The sequence below is a fragment of the Tasmannia lanceolata genome, unplaced genomic scaffold (assembly GCF_043159265.1).
Source record: "Tasmannia lanceolata isolate RefF3 unplaced genomic scaffold, GAP_Taslan_0.1 ptg000005l, whole genome shotgun sequence".
Lineage (NCBI taxonomy): Eukaryota > Viridiplantae > Streptophyta > Magnoliopsida > Canellales > Winteraceae > Tasmannia > Tasmannia lanceolata.
This window is the reverse complement of record NW_027518682.1, coordinates 20,409,524-20,430,270: the sequence shown is the minus strand read 5'-3', so window position 1 is coordinate 20,430,270 and position 20,747 is coordinate 20,409,524. Positions and strand designations below refer to the sequence as shown.

The following is a 20,747-nucleotide window of genomic DNA, read 5'->3' as shown; positions in this document are numbered from 1 at the left end:
TACTCTGGAGGGAGGTCCCTCACCACAAAAAAAAAATCATCAAAAAGTGAGATGTGGAAAGATTTTCATAAATATGATGTACTCTTTCTGGCAAGAAGAGAACTAAAATTAGTAGTGTTAGTTAAGAGGTAAGTGATACTTTGGTAGTTTCAACACCAAGTCTGCCAAGTTTTGAGTGTCCATATTTTCACCATAAAACTGCAATCTCATCAAGCGATCTTTTACTTTCTTTCTTTCAGTCAATAACAGTACAAAATCCAAACATGAAGCCAAAATTCCACTGACAGGAAAAAACTCAAAAATGAGTAAATGAGTAAATGCGTGTCAACTTCAACACTAACCACAGACCAAAACAACTTGTGGCATCCCAAAGGCTCCCTTGCATAAACATCATTTTTCCTTGCCCTAATAATTCTACCTTAAGAAAATAAGTGCTGCCGGATGACTTTCCAAGAGTCTAAAATGCCTTTCTCCTTGTATTCATATGCAAGTGATTCATTCCTTTCTGGATCCTGTTCTCTCCATTGCACAGCTGGGAGCTTTCACCTGAAACACAGTAACTACAATGAACAAGCAATATGACTGGTGAGTGAATCATACATGAAATAATAACAGCTAAAACCATACTTAAACCTTGTAGAGAGATAAGGTTTGAAATAAGGTTGGACTCAGATTACGACCTTGGGAAGTCCAACTTGGACCATAGTTTCAGAACTCTTCCCCTGTCAGTCATTGTCAACTTGCTTGAGTCGACTCCCCTTTACCTTGGCCACATTCTTGTCCGAGTCCGTGTTTTTCCCTACAAATTCAATCAAAACTCCTTCGACTCTCCTGAGTTATGACCATGTCAACTGAGTACTCGATCACACCAAGCCAAGTCGACTAAGATTAGCTTTGGCCGTGTTTTGAACTCTCCATGTGCCCACCACACTTACTTGGGCTCTCCATGTTTTACTAAGCATTTTCAAAAGCATGATAACTCGATTTAGTTTCACAACTGGGAAATTGACAAGTATAATAGGGAAGTTTTTTGTGTCTTTCAAGTACAACCATTCATGTGGCATCCAGAGTGTTCATCTGGTGGGCACCATTGTAGATAGGTAATGGCCCAGAAACTCACATTATTTAGATGGCTTCTAAAAATCTAATCTAAGCAAATTTTCAAATTGAAGCTGGATTGTTGCTCACATTTGTTCTCAAATATTCATTTGCAACCCTTCAATCAGATAGTTTTGATCATCAGATAATAACAAAGGCTATGATCTATCCACAAGCGAACACTCTACTCTCACGCACATGCCAAGTGTATGATTTCAGATGAATGACAACCATTTTGGATGTTCCTAAGACTTCCCTTGTGCATTTTCTCATAGGCAAGTCAAATTGAGGCAGACCAAAAACTGTTACATCGAAGGGCAAAGGGACTTGGTGTTCCTTGCCGCTCAGTTATTGAGGGCATTGGCACTTCCCCTTGTACATTTGATCAAGTTTAGCTCAACTTGGAGTTGGGACAGAGCTTGTGTAAGACTGCTCGATCCATTGTGCTGAGTCAAATTCGAGGACTTGGAACTTGACCATGTTTTGAAACAATGACAGAGACAGATACAATACATTTATCCAAGACTCCAACAACCATCTCTGTATTAACTGCAGAGGCTAAACAAGACTAATTGGTCATCTTTGGAAGGTCCAGTTACGGGGGTTCTTTTATGGTTGTAGATCCAATATCCAAGGTTGGCAGGTTCAAATCCTCAGCCAAACTGTATCATTTATGCTAGTTAGAAAAGAAATGAATGGAGGAGAGAAATACAACACTCACATTAATTCAGTCTGTCAAGCTATGAAGCAACTATCACCGACTGATAGTCATTGGTATTGTGGTAATAAGGTGAACTTCCTGAGGCAGCAAGTGATATTTAATTGCAAGTTCTTCAAATATTTTCTTCAGCTGAAAGACAAGCTCGGATCTCCTGCTGGTCTTCTCTCCCATGTTCTGATGGTTCATGGTGTGCAGAACAGATAGAGCCATCTTCATCTTATTCACATCCTCAATCTCCTTCACGACCACACTATGATTAGGATGCCAGTGTTGAGGCTTACTCTCTATGTACCTGCCAGTCCCAACACAGCAACTTCTACCATAAATACAGTTATGTGAAAAAAATTTGACGACAAAAGTTACTTTCCCATTTCAGGAAAACTACAAAAAAAAACTTTACGGCAAATCAAAATAGTTTTAGAAGATGATTATTATTGTTTAGTTCATTGTTTATCTTTGGGTTTGGAGGTTAGCCGGCAGGTCTCCCTCTTGTACTGTTTTCTATCATATTACTAAAATTCAAGGTGCCGGCCTGGATCCCTAGATAAATTCTGGGTTGAAAAAAGAGTATTATTAGTGAATGTGAGGGGTTTTTCTAGATTAAATAATAATAATAATAATGTGACATCCAATTGAATCATGCTGGAAAGACTCTAGGTAAAGGGTATTTTTCTAGATATTAATAGTAATAACAATAAAGACGTGACAAGGTTAACTAAATTGAATAATGCTAGAAAGAATAGATTTTGATGGATGTTAGGACCATAAGCGAGTATGAGAAGCGATGCAGGAAGCAAGGCGTTTAGAAAACATAAAAAGCGGGAAGCAAAAAGTTTTAAATAAAATAAAGAGAATGTGTGGGAAGCGTCGTTGAAAGTTGACATGAAACATACAATATGCCTCATTAGAAGCAACAACATATATAAAAAGAGTAGGATTGTAGTAGGTCAGGGAGGAAGGGTTAATATAGGTAAGGATTACAAGTAGAAAAGAAGACTTTGTGACTGATCGATAGAGCCGGACGAGTGGTGTTTTTTGTATTAGGGTCGGATTAGCCTTTGAAGCATTAGTGCGGATCTCGATCAAGTACTACAAGGAGGAAAGAAAGCCGCCACAAGAAGAAAGCCTCTCTCTTTAGGATGAAATAATCACCTAAATAGGAAATGTACTCTTAATTAGGAAGAAACGTGTAGGAAACGTGCTTCCCCTAAATTTGGGAATCGAGAAGAACTTAGCTTCCAAAGCGAGTTTCCGAGGAAGCGAGCCCCCCATCCAACTAGGAAGTTTCCGATAACTATGGTTAGGACAACAATCTATCTCGTTGTATTGTAATGCAAACCTCTCTCTCTCTCTCTCTCTCTCTCTCTCTCTCTCTCCTGGTCATATTATGAAACTATATAAAATCCCGACATCATTAGGTGACTACCTAACAAGTGAAACAAATCATTAACCCAGCACAAGCATCGAGAAAAGTACACGTGATTTGGAAGTAACTTTAACACTAATTTAAGAATTAATGTTGCTTGCTCCGCTTAGAGATTCAAAACAAAAGGCTATAGTCAACAAATACCTATTTATCCTTTCTTTGAGAGCTTTGATAGTCTCCATTGAGGTTTTAACATCAACAGAGAATTCCACAGACTCACGCATGTCTGGGCTTCTATAAAAGTTGCTGATGGGTTTTGTGGCCAATACTGCATTTGGATAGTATATTTTCTCATTGTCGTACTTCAAGAAAACTGTTGTCAAAATATTCATCTCTTCAACGATCATCTGCAAGGAGACAGTTCTTAAGCATAGCTTACTAAGTAAATTAATATAACAGAATAAGATGGCAATAGTCAGGGAGTTACCTGCACACCATCGATGACGCAACGATCACCAACATCAAATGGGTGCATCACAAATACAAAAATGATGGCTTCAAATATCATTTTGCAAGTGTTTCCAAACATGAAACCCACCAGTAACAGCTGAGATGAGATAAAGACTAGTACTTTGGTTGTTGCAAAGCCCATCAAAAGCAGCCAGACAATAATGATCAAGATTATCACAAGTGCCGCTGCAAGTTTGTTTAACTGTCTTACAGCCGTTTTGGTGTCATTCAAGGAATGTGCTAGAGATTTGCGTTCGAGGTAGACCTTCACCTGAAAACAAGAATCAAGAAAACGAAGTTGAACGGACATGCTGGGAAAACAAGAGATTCATAGATGTCGAGAAATGAACCTTCTCTCAACTAGATGAAATTTCCCAGTTCTTCTAAAAAAAAAGTCCCAATAATGTAGTGTTTTTTAATCAGCTCATGTTGCGGTTTCAAAATCGCCTGTTTTTAGCCACTTGACTCTATAGAGTCAGATAGCAAAAACCATATTTAAGCCCATTACTGTTGGTTCAGAGAATTTAGATGTAATATGTAGAAAAAGCAGGTTGAAATGCGGAATAATGAACCTACATGCATGTTAATAGGTGAGCAGACCCTAAAATAAATACTAAAGTTATTCTCCAGAAACTAAGTCTCATTTATGCTGTCTGCCAATATTATAGAACATCTTTTGTATTACATTGTAAAACAGGACTGTTCAAAGTCTTAATAGTTCTATATGAAACTATGAACTGTTCAAAGTCTTAATAGTCCTATCTGAAACTATCATTAAAAGAATCAGGACTTAATAATTGATTCTATTGGATGAGTTTCTTAGTATTTGAAAGATCGAAAAGCAAGGAAGGACATAAGAAAATCTGTGAAAAGAGGGAGGGAATTGATAAATCTTACCACCCAGTTCCTCAATGCCGACTTCTTGATCTTTCCAGTTTCTACAGCTCCTTCAAACTGTGGAAGTATGTTATCCACCTCCTCCTTACTCAAGAACCTCAGTAGGTCCTCCTCATCAGTATACCTGCTCCACAATACAAAAAACCGGGTTAGAGATCAAGATGAACCAGTCATCAGAACCTCAAAAACACTTAAAAATTCTCTCACTTGCAATCAGGCCTGGAAACGTTCCTAAAAATCTGATAGGCAGCCACCTTTGCTTCCCACTCACTAGTAATCTCTTTATCTTTCTGCTCACCATCTTCATCAACACTCTCATCAATCGTGTTTGAAATTGTCGACAGGCCAGAACTCATTATTGTGATAACCAACCTTTTCATTGTCAAAGCAGAAACCTTCTCTTGCTTCATCTTATGAAGCTTTGCCACATCAATCACCTCTTGTTCCTCACTACCTTTCCCTTTCATACTCCTAAAACTCAACTGCCCTGTACTCTGTGTGCTCCCAACCCTCTCTGCCAACTCCATCACAGGTGGCCCAGAGAGGCACTGAAGAATGTACTGATGAAAAATTGATTCTTGAATCCTATCAAAGAATGTATTTACATGGAAAGAAGCAGCTAAGATCTTCACCAATAGAGTCTTCACCAGCCACATAACTGACCCAATCAGAACAGACCCAAGAGTTCGAGAAACATAATTCAGAAACTTTCCTGTGTTATGCGATCGCTCGACTCCACGATCAAACAACAAGAGCCATGTAAGAAGAACCAAACCCGACCAAATGCACATCTCAACACTCCTCTTCAAACCATAAACAAAATATAAAACCTTCTTCCTGAGAACAAAGTTCATTTCAATCAAAAAGACCAAAACTTTGATGAGCCAATCAGTAAACAATCCACCACAAAAAATTACCATCACCATCAAACACCATTTCCAAATCTCCAAACCCCAAATCACAAAATTCTGCAATCTGTGAATGCTAAGGCTCGCAATTAACAATGCTGTGACACAGACCAACGCAACCCACTCAAGCAGTACCCCGAATTTTAATCTCTTAAGCCATTTTTCACGAGCAGGGAGATACTCTCTGTAAATCTTTTCCTCTTCTTCTTCTAATGCAGTCGAAAAGGGTGTCTTTGGAGTTGTGGCGATTTTGAGATTCTCCTTTGGAGTGCTAGCAGTTCTGTGAGGAGAATTTCGGTAAGGTGAATTCCTATAAGGCGAATTTGAAGCGTGCGTGTACATTGTTGAACTATTCTCTTCGATTTGATTCAAAGAGGTTGGATAAGAGGGCTCTACGAATCTCGACTTTGGCTTGGAGAACACTGATCTTGAAAGGGAACGGCGTCGAGTTAGGGCGTCTGTTGGGGGTTTGGGAGGTTTGTTAGGACTTGGACTGAATTTTGTGATCTCTGGGGAAGGGCTGCTGATAAATGTGGCTATCTGGATTTTGGATTTAAGACTGTCAAGGTTTGAAAGTTCAACATCTAAATCTTTCATTTCCTTATGAGGCAAAGCCTCGGATTCTTTCGAAAAGGAGCATGATCCTGCATCACTTGAAGGATCCTTACTCGGATCCTTATTGTCTCTTTCCTTCGAAGCTTCTTCTTCTGATATTACCAAAATGACCTCGTCTTTTTCACCTTTGATTAGAGCTTTTCCGTCGCCCCCCATGGAAAAACCCTATCTTTTTTTTTTTAATGGAAAAACCCTAGCTTTTTTCTTTGAATGGAAAAACCCTAGCTTTTTTTTCTTATGAACGGAAAAACCCTAGCCTTTTTTTTTTAATAGAAAAACCCTAGCTTTTAATCAATACAACTTATTGAATCAGAAAAAAAAAAAAAAATCTTTTCTAATCTGGCAAAGAAGAATCACTGGTTTTTTCACGAGCTGAAAAAGAAGAGAATCACCGAATTTTCCGCAGAAATTCTACAACATATTCACAACTTTATATTTGAATCGAATAAGGTTCACTTGCTTTACCTTTTTTCCCCTAAAAAAAACGCCGGAAAATAAAGATGTTTAGGCAGCCGGAGAAACGGTGAAGTAGAACAGCAAAGCGCAAGAGCATTTTCAGAAAAAAAAAATAAAAAAGGTAAAAGAAGTAAAAAGATAAATTTTTTGAAAATTATCAGATAAGAGTCTCAAAAGATGATGAGAGGGTCAGCATTAGGTGAGTCCAGATAAGAAATTTAAATAAATAAAAGCTGAAACTGAAAAGCAGCAGAGCACATGGAAAAGTGGAGAAGAAGAGTATAAAAATGTCTGGGTTTTTGCGAAGAAAGTAGAAAATGAGTGAAGGAGATTTATAAAATGGGAAGGTTTTGGTGACGCCGTGGTTTATTGACTGAAAATATTAAAAAACTTTCTAAATTCTGGTTTTGTTTAACTGATTATATGTGAAGCCGCCCTCGCCTTTGTTAGAAAAAAGGAAAAGGGCTCTGTGGTGGCTGACATCAGCCACGTTTTCTCTTGTTATCGCTCACAAAATACATGAATCATAATTCCTGCAACGGGATCTTTCTGAAATCTCTTCTGCACTTCTACCTCCTTCTCGAATGGTGGTTCTCTACTTCTCTATATCAATGCCGCCAAATCACACTACTTGAACATGCTTCTAGGAAGTTCAAATATTGACTTATGGTTGTGGACACCATCAAAGGATGATCCAAACTGTTCCTTTGTTGGGCCACAGCGTATGCGGGCCCCAAAAATCAATTTCATATGATGATTAGACCCGGCAAAAGCGACCGTGCCCGCGGGTCGACCCGACCCACCCGCAAATTTGCGGGCACGGGTCTAAGTTTTAGTGACCCGTCAAAAAACTAACCCAGGGTGACCCAACCCGCAAAAACACGGGTCGGGTCAACCCGCGGGCACCCGCATTTTTACAGTATTTTTTTTTAATTTTTTTGAGAATGTTATCCTCACTACTGTTTTTTATGAGGGAACTCCTCACTTTATAAAAAGTACGGTATGACCTGCACCATAGGATTATTCAAACTGTCCATTAGATGAGCCATAGCCTAAATAGGTTATGCCCCAAAATTATTTCCATTGGTTGATTCTAACCCTCCCATCTATAGAGGGTCAGGATCAACCCTCTAACATTCAGATTGGAGGGTTAGGATCATCCTATGGAAATGATTTTTGGAGCATAACCTATTTAGGCTATGGCCCATCTAATGGACGGTTTAGATCATCCTATGGTGTGGGCCATACCATACTTTTAATAAAGTGAGAGTGCGCTCATAAGAAATAGTAGTGTTGATAACATTTACATCTGTTTTTTATTTTATAAGAATTTACATCTGTTTTTTATTTTATAAGAATTTACTACCAAGCTTCTCCTATGGCAATTTCTCGTCAAGTGGCTATCTTGGTGCAAAGATAAGCACCGGCGAATGTTGCTAGGAAACGAAAAAAAGTAATCATTACACAAAAAAAAAAAAGAAAAAAAGAAGTAAAATAGCTAATTTTATAAAGTTTTAAATGAAAAATTACCTAAAAATGGTTATAAAATTGTAAAATTACTAAAAAATACCAATAAAATATAAAAGGCTATGAGAATTACGGAAAAAACAGATGCTGTCAAATCACAATCCCATATTTGCGGGTCAACCCGGCCCATCCGCGGGCCGCGCGGGTCACCTAAATTTTGACCCGCAAAAATGCGGGTCATTTCCTCACCCGACCCGTGGACCCACACCCGCATCACCCGTGGGTTGACCCGGCCCGACCCACCCGTTTGCCAGGTCTAATGATGATCCTAACCCTCCGATCTCTAGGAAGGTTAGGATCATCCTCTGGAAATGATTTTTGGGACACAACCTATCTACATTGTGGCCAAGAGATGACATGTTTATATCATCCCGGGAAGTGGCCATACAATCTTTTTGAAAAATTATGGACTACACCAATTCAATGGATTTGATTATACGCAACATGCATAGGGCTGTTTTTTGTTTATTTTTCTTTATTTATTTGTTTTTTGAGTGACAAAAAATCCTGATTTTCTTTACTAAATTGTTTAGGACACCCAGGGAGGATGATAGGGTTGCTGTACATGTAGGTCAAACCGCGAGGGTATCCTTACAGAAGTACTGCCCTTGATATTTGATCCACCAGCAGCACCTTAAAAGTGCGCTGCGGTTGGATCAAATAACAAGCGTGGTACTGCATATACCAATCTACATGCCCATTCACCATATAAAATCTCGTTATTAAGTACATTATAACATAGTATCCTTTGGCATAGTTTTTTGTTATGTAAAATGTTTACTTGATGTAAAGAAATATCTATTTAAAGTATTTAACAAATAAATACAAAGTTACAATCATAAGGTTTTAAGTTCTGAGGCCATTTCACGTCCCTTGCGATGTAGGAGAACACACTTCGTCGCCCATGTCTCAACCTTTGGATCAAGCAAACGGTCAGATTAAAATTTCTAAAAAAACTGCTGAGAAGAGGTAGCTGGTAACCCCTTTCCTCTTCTTTTCTGATTTTTTCACGTGGAAAACCCCATCATTTCCTCATTCGTCTTCGTCTAAACGAATGAACAGGGCCATCTGCTTATCATATTACAATATCCTTTATTGACTCAGTCACACATCAAAAGGGAGACCTTAAGTCAACTCCCAAGCCTAACACTAAGTAACCCTGATTCTAGACATAAATGGGAAAAAACTATTAAACCCTAATTTTTGTAGTATCTTGACTTAGTAGATGAACCCAACTAGTGTCAGGATTAGACTTAGTTAATTTGAGCCTGGTAGATCCTTTCACCTTCATGAATTTTTTTTAAAAGATTCATTAGCCGACCTCAACTAGCTTGGGACAAAGGCTTAGTTGACTTGAGTTTTGACAATAAATGTCTTCCATAATCAAATTAAGCAAAAGTAAAGTACAATCTCATAGGTTGAAGTACAAAACATTGTCCAATTGAGCTATTGGACCATTAATGCCAATTTCACCAATATTTATCGGCTCATCCGAATGGGTGGTGTTTATTGATGTGGAAGCGGGTGCTTTGGTTCCCAAAATGTTAGTTTCTCCTTACATCTAGAAGAGGTGAAGAGGATGAGCAGAAATAAAGAAGAAGATTAAGCGAAACATTTTCTCCTACCTGACGGCGTAGGTGAAACAACCTCTTAAGTTTTAGCTATGCTTGGGGCATGTCCATGGCCACCAAGGTTTTCCCATTATATAACGTACAATAAAATAGGGGCAGTGATAAATTTCACCCCTTGGAAGAAGAATACACCCCGGTTAGAGAAGAATACACCTCCTATATAACTGGAATACGGTCATACGGGGGTGTATTCTTCTTTCAAGGGGGTGAATTTATCACTGCTCCAGCATTTAATAAAAAATAAACTATTATTTGAGGGATTCTAAACTCACATGAGTCTTGCCTACAAAGGCTGGACTATTGGATCAGTATGATCCAATAGTGCAGCCCTTGTAGGCGGTTTCTACAAGGGCCCCTGTGAGTTTAGCATTCCTCCTATTTATATTTATAATTTTTCAACTATTATTGTGGCTCTTCCTTTGGTAGGGGTGGTTATTCGGTTATAACCGAACCGAAACCGAATCGATTAAAAATTCGGTTATTCGGTTATAACCGAATAAACCAAATAACCGAATAGTGGGAAAAAAGAGGGAAAAAAGCAAAAACTTGATTTCGATCGGAGGGCTAGGATCATCCAATCGAAATGATTTTTGGAGCACAACCTAATTAAGTTGTGATCAATCAAATGGACGGTTTTGATCATCCTTTGGAGTGCTCATATTATACTTTTTTTTGAAAAAATAATGATTTTTATCATTATTTCGGTTAACCGAATTTTTTTTTGAGATAACCAAAACCGAATTGCCAAATAAAAAAAATCGAAACCGAACCGAAACAAAAAAAAACCAAACCGAACCGAACCGAACCAATTCGGTTCGGTTCGATTCGTTTTAACCGAATAATGAACACCCCTATCCTTTGGCACAGGTTTTCCATTATTACACGTTGTGGCCTAGGAAATGAACGGTTTGGATCATGCTAGGAATAGGGCCTCACTTACTTTTTGAAAAACATTGGACTCCACCCGCGCGCACCATGTAAAATCTATGGGCACGCCATCTCAAGAGAAAATCTCGTGTAAAAAAATTACGGGTTACCTTTTCTGCCCCCGAAAATTGCCAAGGTTGGTCATGACTTAAAACATGTCAGTCTTAAAAAAGAAGAATAATTCCCCAGCTTGCCCATAAAACCAAAGAAGAAGAATAAAAAGCCATCACGCTCTGGAAAATCAAATAGGTAGGGTAAAGTTTACGGAGAGCAAGTCCCCTGGAAAACAACTCCCTCTCTCTCTCTCTCTCTCTCTCTCTCTCTCACACACACACACAGATTTCCCCCCTATCTCCTCAGACAACTCGTCGTGCAATCTGATGTTTCAAGGAAAGAGCTTCGAAAATTAGGGTTTAATAACAGGTAAGGGTAAAATCGATTTCACTGTCAAGATTAGGGATTAATCTTATGTAAAGGCGAAATCAATCCCCTCAGACAACTCTCGCCGTTGTTATTTTTTCTTCCCTAGTTTTTTCTTCTGTTTCTCTTTTTTTTTCCCCCTTCTTCTATTGTTTTTTTTAGTTAGGTTGGAATTTTTGGATGGAAAAGAACCTTAGTCTTGGTTTGATCTGTATTGCTTTGGACTGAAAGCAGGACGAAGAAGTAAAATTTCTAGTTGATTTTTTGTATTCTTGATCTGTATTGATTTTTTGTATTCAAAATATGTTGGTGGAATCGGATTCTATTAGGGCTGTCAAGATTATCAATGGTACCTACAAGAGCCCTTGGAAGAACCTTCCTACTCACTCATAAATCATGAAAACCCTCTTAGTCTATCGCCCTTCAATTCATGACATATCTCTCACATTTGGAGAGAGGCAAACTCTGTGGCTGACTTACTCTCAAAGCACAACTGTTCGAGTAAGAGTGAGGACATCCTACCGCCCCCCCCCCCCCCCCCCCCCCCCCCCTCCCCCTTTCTTCATTCCCTGATGGATTGCATTCTTAAAGACTGTGTGAGGTCTTCCTACATTTGATTGTAATTTCGTTTTGTTTCTTTCTTGTATATTCTGGCAGGGTCTTGCGTAACCCCAACTTATCAATAAATAAAATAATAGTAGTAGTAGTAGTAGTAGTAATAGTTTACACCAAAAGATGACAAATATATATGACTATGGCAGCAGGGAGTAAATGTCTGAATACAATATGAAAAATAAATAAAATAATAGAACTAGGGCCCAACTAACCATCTATATGGGCTAAATGATCTAAAAAAATCAGGTAGAACTGTAGAAGCAAGGGTCTCTGGCCAAAAGGGTATCTGACTATATGCCAGTCAAAGAATGGCTAATAGGGATGGAAATAACAATTGATCAGATTTCACCCAGAAAGCCTATGCATCCACCTCGAATCTTGCATTCGGAGGCCAAGAGGGCAGTGGAGAAGCCTGGAAGCTTGAACAATCTAAAGAAGCCACAACTGCCACCACTCATGCAGGCCAAGAAGGAACAAATATGATGGAGAGACATTCGTGCAAACCCTTGAATAACTAGGTATAGATGGGAATACAAAAGGCAATAAAAGAAGGTCAAATGAGATGCCGTATGTATCAAACAACCCCAAAATTGCAGTTTAATAGTCCCTAGGTTGCGAGAGCAGCAGAAAACAAGAATAGAAGGATGGGAGGATGGAACATAGAAGGAAAAGAGGACAAGAAGAGATCTAGACAACAAGGATTGCAGTCCAATTGAATAAACACCCAAATAAGGGAAAAGTGTGTGCTGCGGGTAGGTAAAGAATGAGAGAAGGGTGAAGGGATGAGTGAGGAAAAAGAATAAAAAGAAAGGAAAGGCAAGGGAGTAGAGTGGAAGGGGAGAAAAGAGTTTGAAATGCACTTTGACAGTCATGGGACTGTTATGGGAAAACTAAGTGATGGAGAGAGAGAGAGAGAGAGAGAGAGAGAGAGAGAGAGAGAGATACGGGAGACATTATGTAGAAGAGGAATAGGGAAAGAAGATAGAAAAAGAGGGATAGAAGGTGAAAACCGTAGGGTTTTTTGTATACCTTGTGTCAAACGTTAAGAGGAGGGGCTTCACACGATTTTCTCCAAGTTGTAGATTTTTCGTCCCTCCTGGCCTCCCTTTTATAAGCTCTTTTAAGAGATAGAGATGGGTCTACTTTCTTGGCCAATGAAATCATTTCACGTAAGTCATTGCCCTTACTTAAAACAAAACCACCCTAAAATAGGAATCCCGTCATAAACATGTACTACGTCCGTAAATCATCCATAACCTTTTCAAATCACGTCCAAATTGAGTGATCTTGGGCTAATTTAATGGGTAATCGAAAAACCTTTCTAATAACACCAATATCACGACAATTGAACAAGATTTGATGCTTCAAAAGTAGGCTAAATGTCAAATTGAAAATCATGGTATAGGTAAAGGGGTAGTGGTGAGGTAATGGTGGACCCTAGGTGATGTGGATAAACCCCCCATCCAGGCTACATAATAACAATATAATGAAATATAAAGTCCTAGATAAATACAAAAACTAAATAATTGAAAAATCTCTAAAGATAGTATGAAGGCAAGGCCGGATCACATCAGTTTAGTAGGTGGTGTTAGTGGGTTATTAAGAGTGGTGTTTGTTGGAAGTTAGAAGTGCACTTCGGAGTAGTTTTGCATGTTAGTGGGTTTTGTTTGAGACATGTTTGCATGTTAGCAATTTTGCATATTAATCTCTCCTCGAAGTCTATTTAGTCGTAAGCAAAGAATTACCCGGCTCGGTAAATCCACGCAGATGGATATCCATTATTAAAGGTTGGAAAATTGAGCTTCATTGTCTGAGATTGAATAGCACCCGTGGAACTAAAATGTGACGGCCCAGTTCCGTTTCCTCTTTGGATGCTTTGGCTCTCGTTCATCTCAACTTTACCCTTGTACACAAAGCTTGTCAATTCGTCAAGCTTGCTGTCATTCTGAGCTTGCCTAGCTTCAATGGCCGCCAATCGTTGGCCTATCTCAACCAAGGTCTCCAGCATTTGCTGCAAAGAGGCCTCGTCACTGCACACCATCTTATTCTTGTCCATCATTGCAGCCGGCTCTGATACTAGTTTGATGCATCCTCTCTCCTTACCACCTACGATTTGGTGTTGAAGAAGAGAATAATGCCTTTGGTTCAATTTGAGGAAAACCAGTTCCTCCTAAATTTCTCACGAAGTTGCAAGAAAACAAAGTAGTTAATTCATTCAGATTGAAAAGTAAATACATAACTAGTCATTGGTTACAGAATCATTTTTTTTTGTTGAATCGTAATGAACTGTATTGATTCAAAGAGGGGGTGGGGGGGGGGGGGGGGGGGGGGGGGGGGAGAGATATGGTCAATACAGAAATGTGGATACAGTGAAAGCCCCTCAAGGGGGAAGGGAATAAAAAATCTCCTAAGAAGCTCTAGTGATTCCTCTAGCTAACCTATCGGCAACACTATTCGCCGTTCTCCGGACATGGAGGAAACCAATCGATGATTGAACTACATGATCCGAAATCTCATCCATCCAATGTGCAAACGGCCAAGGGGGAGGAGAATCACCCTTCAACCGTCTAATGATGTTGAGAAAGCCCCCCTTCCACCACAAACTTATCTATAAGGGTTGGGTCAATAGTCCTCAACCCTTGGAGCACCACTCTTAGTTCTGCCTCATTGGTATCCGCTATACTGATGGCCCCCGAGATGGACCATTAAACTGTCCCAGTCTCATCTTTTAGAAGGCCGCCTATGCCGGAAGGACCAGGACCGGAAGGACCAGGATTGTTAAGACTGGAGCCATCAAAGTTTAACTTAAGCTGTCTTGGCTCAGGAGGGCTCCACTTGGTTACAGAATCCTGTTGTTGGTTGCCTGTGCTATTTTTGTCACAGTGAGGCTCCATACACACTCAAGAGGGATAGCGAAGATCTGTTTAGGATTCTGTTAAAACTTTAATGCTATTGTGCATACTATTCTTTTTTTTAATATGGAAAATGCTTAAAATTAAAATATAATGAAGGTTGCATTTGTTTATTGAGGTTTTCGTAGTTAGGATTATTACATTTCACCGTTGTCTTAAAAAAAAAAAGGTTTAAAAAAAAAGTTTTCATAGTTGTTTGCATTTTGTCACATGTTGTGATGTGCATACTTGCTGGCCTAAATCTGACATAAAGAAGTTTTGCCATACTTGCTAACCTAAATCTGACATAAAGAAGTTTTGCCATACTTTTGCCCGACCATTATTTGGCTCCATGTTTTAATTGCTTGAATGTTATGTAATCATATAAATTATCTTTTCTACCTCAGTAGGGAAGAACTATAGTAGTTCTTTGAGAAGGCACAAGTCTATACTAGTGTGACATTATAATCTGCTCTTGGGTGTATCTCTGGTGGAGCTGATCGTGCTGGGGGCATTCTGTGCAGCCGAGCAGCATTGTCTTTTCTGTGGTCCAGTTGTAGTCACTGCATGCTTAAGAATACAATTGCTGTATAGGGAGTCGTCTGATGTGTGGGGCTCTCTGCCACTATGAATCTTTGGTCTCTTATGTACTAGTAGGAGGACGTCTTGTCCCTGCCTATGCATGTGAGCTTGCAATAAAAGTCATCTTTAAAAAAAAAAAGCCTCTGCTAGTGAGAATATATTTCAAAATTTGAACATTCTGCTTCTAATGTGATGGGCATTCAATTTGTAACAGTTTTTACCTTATGTTTTCTTAATATCTACGCTTTTTGTTTTTTGTTTTTTCAGCACTCGGTTTATGTATCCTCTTCCAAGATGTCGTCATTGAAGGACAGCCTCAATAAGTTCAAGCAGCAGCAAGAGAAGTGCCAATCAACCTTGACCAGCATTGCAGCTCGAGCAGCCTCCTCTAAGCCCACTCAATCTCACAAGAATGTACCACCAAATGCACCTTCATCTTCAACAAGAGCTCCACCTGCAGTCAAATTTTCAAGTGATACAGATAGGCTCCAGCACATCAACAACATTAGGAAGTCCCCTGTTGGTGCTCAGATCAAACGTGTAATTGACCTTCTCCTAGAGGTATTATTCTTTCTTTTCATCTACTACTCTCATATCTGCAGTTAAAGAGGGTTGGTAGATAGAACTAGTGGCACCCTTGTTTGTTGTAAATTTTAGGTGTATGCTTTATATTATAAAGAATGCAATAGTAATTTATCATCTCTGGCAATTGCATGTAACTTTTATTTCAAACTTTAACAGACGAGGCAGGCCTTTACACCTGAGCAGATAAATGAAGCATGTTATGTTGATGTGAACGCTAACAAGGCCGTCTTTGATAGTTTGAGGAATAACCATAAAGTGTATTATGATGGGAGGCGCTTCTCTTACAAGGTAATTATTTCCCTACACTTTTTTTTTTTTGGGGAAAAAGTTACTAAAATTTATTCCAAAGGAAAAGGATTTCAGAGAGGGGACAAGAGGTCCCCAAACAGTTGCAAAATCCCAATTTCAAGCTTAGATCAGCGTGAAATCAAATACAGGAGGTATCACCCATTTTCGCCAACCAATATGCCCTCTCCAGTACATGTAACCTCACGATTCACACCGTCTTTTGCCAAACCGTCCACAATAGAGTTTGCAGATCTCCTCATATGAATTTCCCTACAACTCCTAAAAATGCGCAATTGGGCATGGTGTCTATTTATATGTTCATTTTCAAAGGCCAAAGGCACTTCCAATTCTCAGTCAGTGAGGTGTTTTTGTTGTTACCCGAAACTTCCATTAGTATTCAGGCATAGCAGCCATAGTATTTCGTCCGTCAAGCTTATAAAGGAAATCATGATATTTTGCTTCTTCTCGTTTATCCTCATTTACGGGGGCATCCGGAATGTTAAAAGAATTCAGGTTAGAATGGCTAAAAGCGTTTTCATAAAAATGTTACTTGCATATAGTGCATGTGCGAATGCTTGTTTCTGCATAGCTATGTAGCCTCATATGCATATATGTATGTCTGTGTTAGATGGATTATTAAATAGATGCTTTTAACAACATTCAAATTGTTATGAAATAATTTGTATTTATTTCATTTACAGTCTAAGCATGATTTGAAGGACAAAACCCAGCTGCTTAATTTGATACGGAAGTACCGTGAAGGCATTGCTGTTGTGGATCTCAAAGATGCATACCCTTCGGTTATGGAGGACTTACAGGTTCGTGAATGCTTACTTGTATTCCGAGATCAGCTAATGGTTTAGCTGATTTGTTAGCTAAATCCGGTGTCCGTTGGGATGTAATGTTCGAGGGGCAACCTCTGCCCCCTTGTAGACCTTGTCTCTTAATTAATTTAGTTATCTTTAAAAAAAATGGGCAACAAATGTCATGGATGCGAGGCTCCATTCCATACTTGCTAAACTGCTTCCCACAAATAATATGGTTAGCGAGCTGAAGAATGTCTGAAAGCTTCATCTGACTCTGAATTAATTAAGGCACAAACCCATTTCGAATGGTATTACTTTTTCCCTATTTAAAATTATACCTTTGATTTGCTTGGAGTAAAAAACTTTTAACATCATATACTTTTTTTAAAAAAAAAACTTTAAAATCTTTCCCCATTGACCAAATTATAATTGCACTCAAAACTTTGTGCAATGGGTAATGTAAATGTGATCCGATGTTCCCATTATACTGACATAGGAAAAAATGTATTTGCCTTTTCAAATGTTTAAAGTACCTTAATTTAAAAGAATAGAATGTTCAATGTTCTTTTACCATTCAAAAAAAGAAAGAAAAAGAATATTAAATGTTCTCTTATATAAGTTAAAGGAAGCCAAAGCCTCATGTCATGCCATCACTTAACCTGAATCATACATTGTTCTATTCCACCACGATACTTGATTGAAAGAAAGATGATTACAAGAGGGTAATAATTGGCCATTACATGACTGAATAGCTAACGACTTCAGTCGACAGGATCCTTCAACTCATTTGATTCACAAAATATGGGCAAAGGGTGCCTAAATCCGAAGATAAATCCCATATATCTTTTGTCCCCGAATCTTGTCTAGAATCTGCTCTGATCTTCAAGGACATGCACTCATTTAGAAACCAAGGCATTAAGATCACTAGAATCTAATTCTGACATTCCACCATTATTGAAAAACAAAGGATTGACATGGAATTCTGTTCTGTTTCCAACTTTGACTTTTTTAAATCTGTTTCAATTTTTGAGTTTAAATTGTCTTATTCATTGAAAACCTCACTGGCTTTATGAACACCTGAAATTGTTGACATGGTACTAAGCACCCGTCAAAGCCATGCCAAGCTAACCAGGCTAAACCTGCGGCTTTTTGGACCTTGGTGGTTCATTTTATTGTAACAAATGTGCTATCTATGATTCTGCTTTACTGATTCTCGCATGATGCTCCTTATAGCAACTGGTAGTTTTACAGCTCCCTCTGTTATTGCCGCAGCTGAAATCCTTCTTATTCTTGGCTTGGCCAGATGCTATTACCTCGTATACAATTGTTATGTTCCTTTGTTTCATTATTATTACAAACTAAATGTGATCCTTAGTGTTTTTTAAAGCCAAAGTTACATGCCCATATTTGCAGGGTCTGAAAGGTGCAGGTGAGATATGGCTGCTGTCAAATTTCGACTCACAAGAGGACATAGCCTACCCGAATGACCCCAAGGTGGTGATAAAAGTTGATGATGATCTGAAGCAACTCTTCCGAGGGATTGAACTGCCACGTGACATGGTAGATATCGAGAAGGATCTCCAAAAGAATGGGATGAAGCCTGCGACTAACACCGTCAAGAGGAAGGCCATGGCTCAGGTGCATGGCATTGCCCCCAAACCCAAACCTAAGAAGAAGCGCGAGATAAGCAAGAGGACTAAGTTAACAAATGCACATCTTCCGGAGCTTTTCCAGAACCTAAACGTTCCGGATACCTGAAAATTAATGACAATGTTCTTATTTCTGCGTCTTCCTATAACTAGGTGATCCTCAATAATTATAGCTGTGGAAAATGACCCAGAGTCCCTTCCCAGGTTAGATTTTTAATCAACAGATGCCTCATGATGGGACTGAGAATAAGGAAAGAGGGAGAGGAGAGTGCTTGATGACTTGCTATCTCAGAAGGGTGGTGTTGGGGAGCGGTGTAATTTGGGTGCTTCTTCATGGCAATTGGGTGGCTTGGTTTCTGAAATTTCATGAGAGGCCTTTGAAAGAGCGGCTTGGGCTTGGCTTTGATACTTCATTAAAACATTAGATTTGTCTGTCTTTATGCAAAATTTTAAGTAATCTCTGACATAATGAAAAATGCAGTTGCTGAATTGTAAGATGTGCATTGCAAAATGTTGTAGTTGCAAGATACAAATTATTATTTCTTGAGGGAGCTTGATTTCAACTCTTCTTTTTAACTGAGCTTTCGTTGGCTATTTGATGTTTCAATTGGATGATTGGCCTCAGGGGTTCTAATGCAGGCCTATCAATTGAACGGTTTGGATCAACGGACATGATCATTAATAATCTAACGGTCAGATCTTACCATATACGATCTAGATATCTTAACAAAGACTTTCTCTCCTCCTGCTCCATAAACAGCCCACAATCTAACCCAATTTGAGTATAGACCGTGCAGAGGTTCGGAAGAAGCTGTTGGAGTGAGTCCTTGAATTTGGATGAGCAGACCTGGTTGGTGACAGAAAGAGATCCGACCTGGCCCCCATTAATATACGCTTTACAAGCATCTAGAATAGCAAGTACACGTAATCTAAAATACAAGGCCACAATCTTCTCGAAATGCTTTGGAGGCCTCTTTAACGCATACGGCATCGTTCACACATCCTCGTTGTATTTTATGGATTTTTTCTCCCTGCCGGTTTGCCAGCAATCTTCTCATATCCGGGCCTCATTGAAATAAGGCTTGGAATTCAAAACCAACCCTTGGATTGAAACAAGGACTTGAAGTACACTTTATTTCCCCACCTTTCGCATCCACTGCCATACCAAGTGTTAAGAAGGCTAAGACAGATTTTCCCATCAGGGTATAAATTAGGGTCTAACCCAACGCCTCCCGAGTGGAAATATACTTTGGGTGGATCGTTGGGATAATTGCTTGGAAAGAAAATATCGAAGAAGAGGAGGTTGTCATGGTAGGGAGTTCCCTCTGCTCCTACAATGGCGGCCCTCATAAGATCCAATCTCTCTTCGTAAACTCTAACAAATATCGACTCGGGTAGACCCTTCTCTAGTATATTCCACTCTTGCTGGATTGTGTTTGTCCATGATTTTGTTGGTTGCCCCGACTTGTTTGGTTTTTTCATGTAGTGGTGGTCTGAATAATCACCACCCACATTGTCAAATCGCTTCAATTCTCTATATATCACCTTAAGTGTGTTTTGATCCTTCTCTTCCAAATGTTTGATTGAACTTGGGTTGCTTGAAGACCCCTTGGAGAATAGACGAACAAGTCTGCTACGGAATTGGGAAGAAGAGAATAGAAGGAAACTCAAACTTAGAGAGAGCGAGAGAGAATACCATTTTAGGGAGATGGGTTTGGGCTGCTGCTCCATGAAGGCGTGAAAGGGAAGGCAGCAGCGAGGAGAAAAAGGCAAGGAAGAAAACCCACTTCTCTAAGCAAAACAAATCATGCTAAAATTCCTTTCTGTTAAGGTAATCTATATATAATAAAGTCTATATTTTATATAATAAAGAGGAATATATAATAAAGTCTATATTTTTTATATAATAAAGAGGAAAGGCTGTTTACTCATCCCTCCCCTTCCTCCTACAAATCTACTTGGCTTATTACAGCCCAAACGTTTTCTCTTCCCCTCTTTATCTTATTTTTCCATAAATATTTCACCCGGATTTATTTCAATAAATGTAGCGGACCCCTTCTATTCCCCTTTCCTTTTCTCTTACAATTGAAAGATCTCAAGAAAATATATGCTAAAATCTGTCTCCTATATCTAAGAACGCATCCATCCTACTTATTTGTAGCTAATTTCTCTATCTCCTCTTTGAATAAGAAGCTTTTCTAATCTCAGCAACTTCCTCTCTCGTCATTGAATAAGGAGTTTTCCATATCTATAAA

The 20,747-nt window shown here is 39.0% G+C and overlaps 2 protein-coding genes and 1 pseudogene across 7 annotated transcripts; 1 reads left to right on the top strand and 2 right to left on the bottom strand.

The window, feature by feature from the left end:
- Nucleotides 1–206: 206 nt before the first annotated feature.
- Nucleotides 207–7,124, bottom strand: MSL10 (mechanosensitive channel of small conductance-like 10). Of its 6 annotated transcripts, none has more exons than XR_013250834.1 (6): nt 4,800–7,124; nt 4,593–4,716; nt 3,673–3,966; nt 3,390–3,592; nt 634–2,111; nt 207–546 (listed from the first exon to the last, which is right to left on the bottom strand). XR_013250834.1 is itself a non-coding variant. In XM_077380201.1 (6 exons), exons 1-5 carry the CDS (start codon nt 6,269–6,271, stop codon nt 1,853–1,855), a joined length of 2,352 nt encoding a protein of 783 aa, XP_077236316.1. In that variant the 5' UTR covers nt 6,272–7,124; the 3' UTR covers nt 207–560; nt 1,820–1,852. The 6 variants fall into 6 exon arrangements, 3 of the variants coding, with proteins under 3 accessions (XP_077236316.1, XP_077236314.1, XP_077236315.1); XR_013250835.1 differs by having other exon boundaries at nt 207–560; nt 681–2,111; XR_013250836.1 differs by having other exon boundaries at nt 681–2,111.
- Nucleotides 7,125–10,855: 3,731 nt separating this feature from the next.
- On the top strand, nt 10,856–19,086 carry LOC143877892 (transcription initiation factor IIE subunit beta-like). Its single transcript, XM_077380197.1, has 5 exons — nt 10,856–11,079; nt 15,432–15,725; nt 15,906–16,037; nt 16,739–16,855; nt 18,257–19,086. Exons 2-5 carry the CDS (start codon nt 15,459–15,461, stop codon nt 18,599–18,601), a joined length of 861 nt encoding a protein of 286 aa, XP_077236312.1. The 5' UTR covers nt 10,856–11,079; nt 15,432–15,458; the 3' UTR covers nt 18,602–19,086.
- Nucleotides 19,087–19,406: 320 nt separating this feature from the next.
- Nucleotides 19,407–20,273, bottom strand: LOC143877893 (putative ubiquitin-conjugating enzyme E2 38 pseudogene; annotated as a pseudogene).
- Nucleotides 20,274–20,747: the final 474 nt, after the last annotated feature.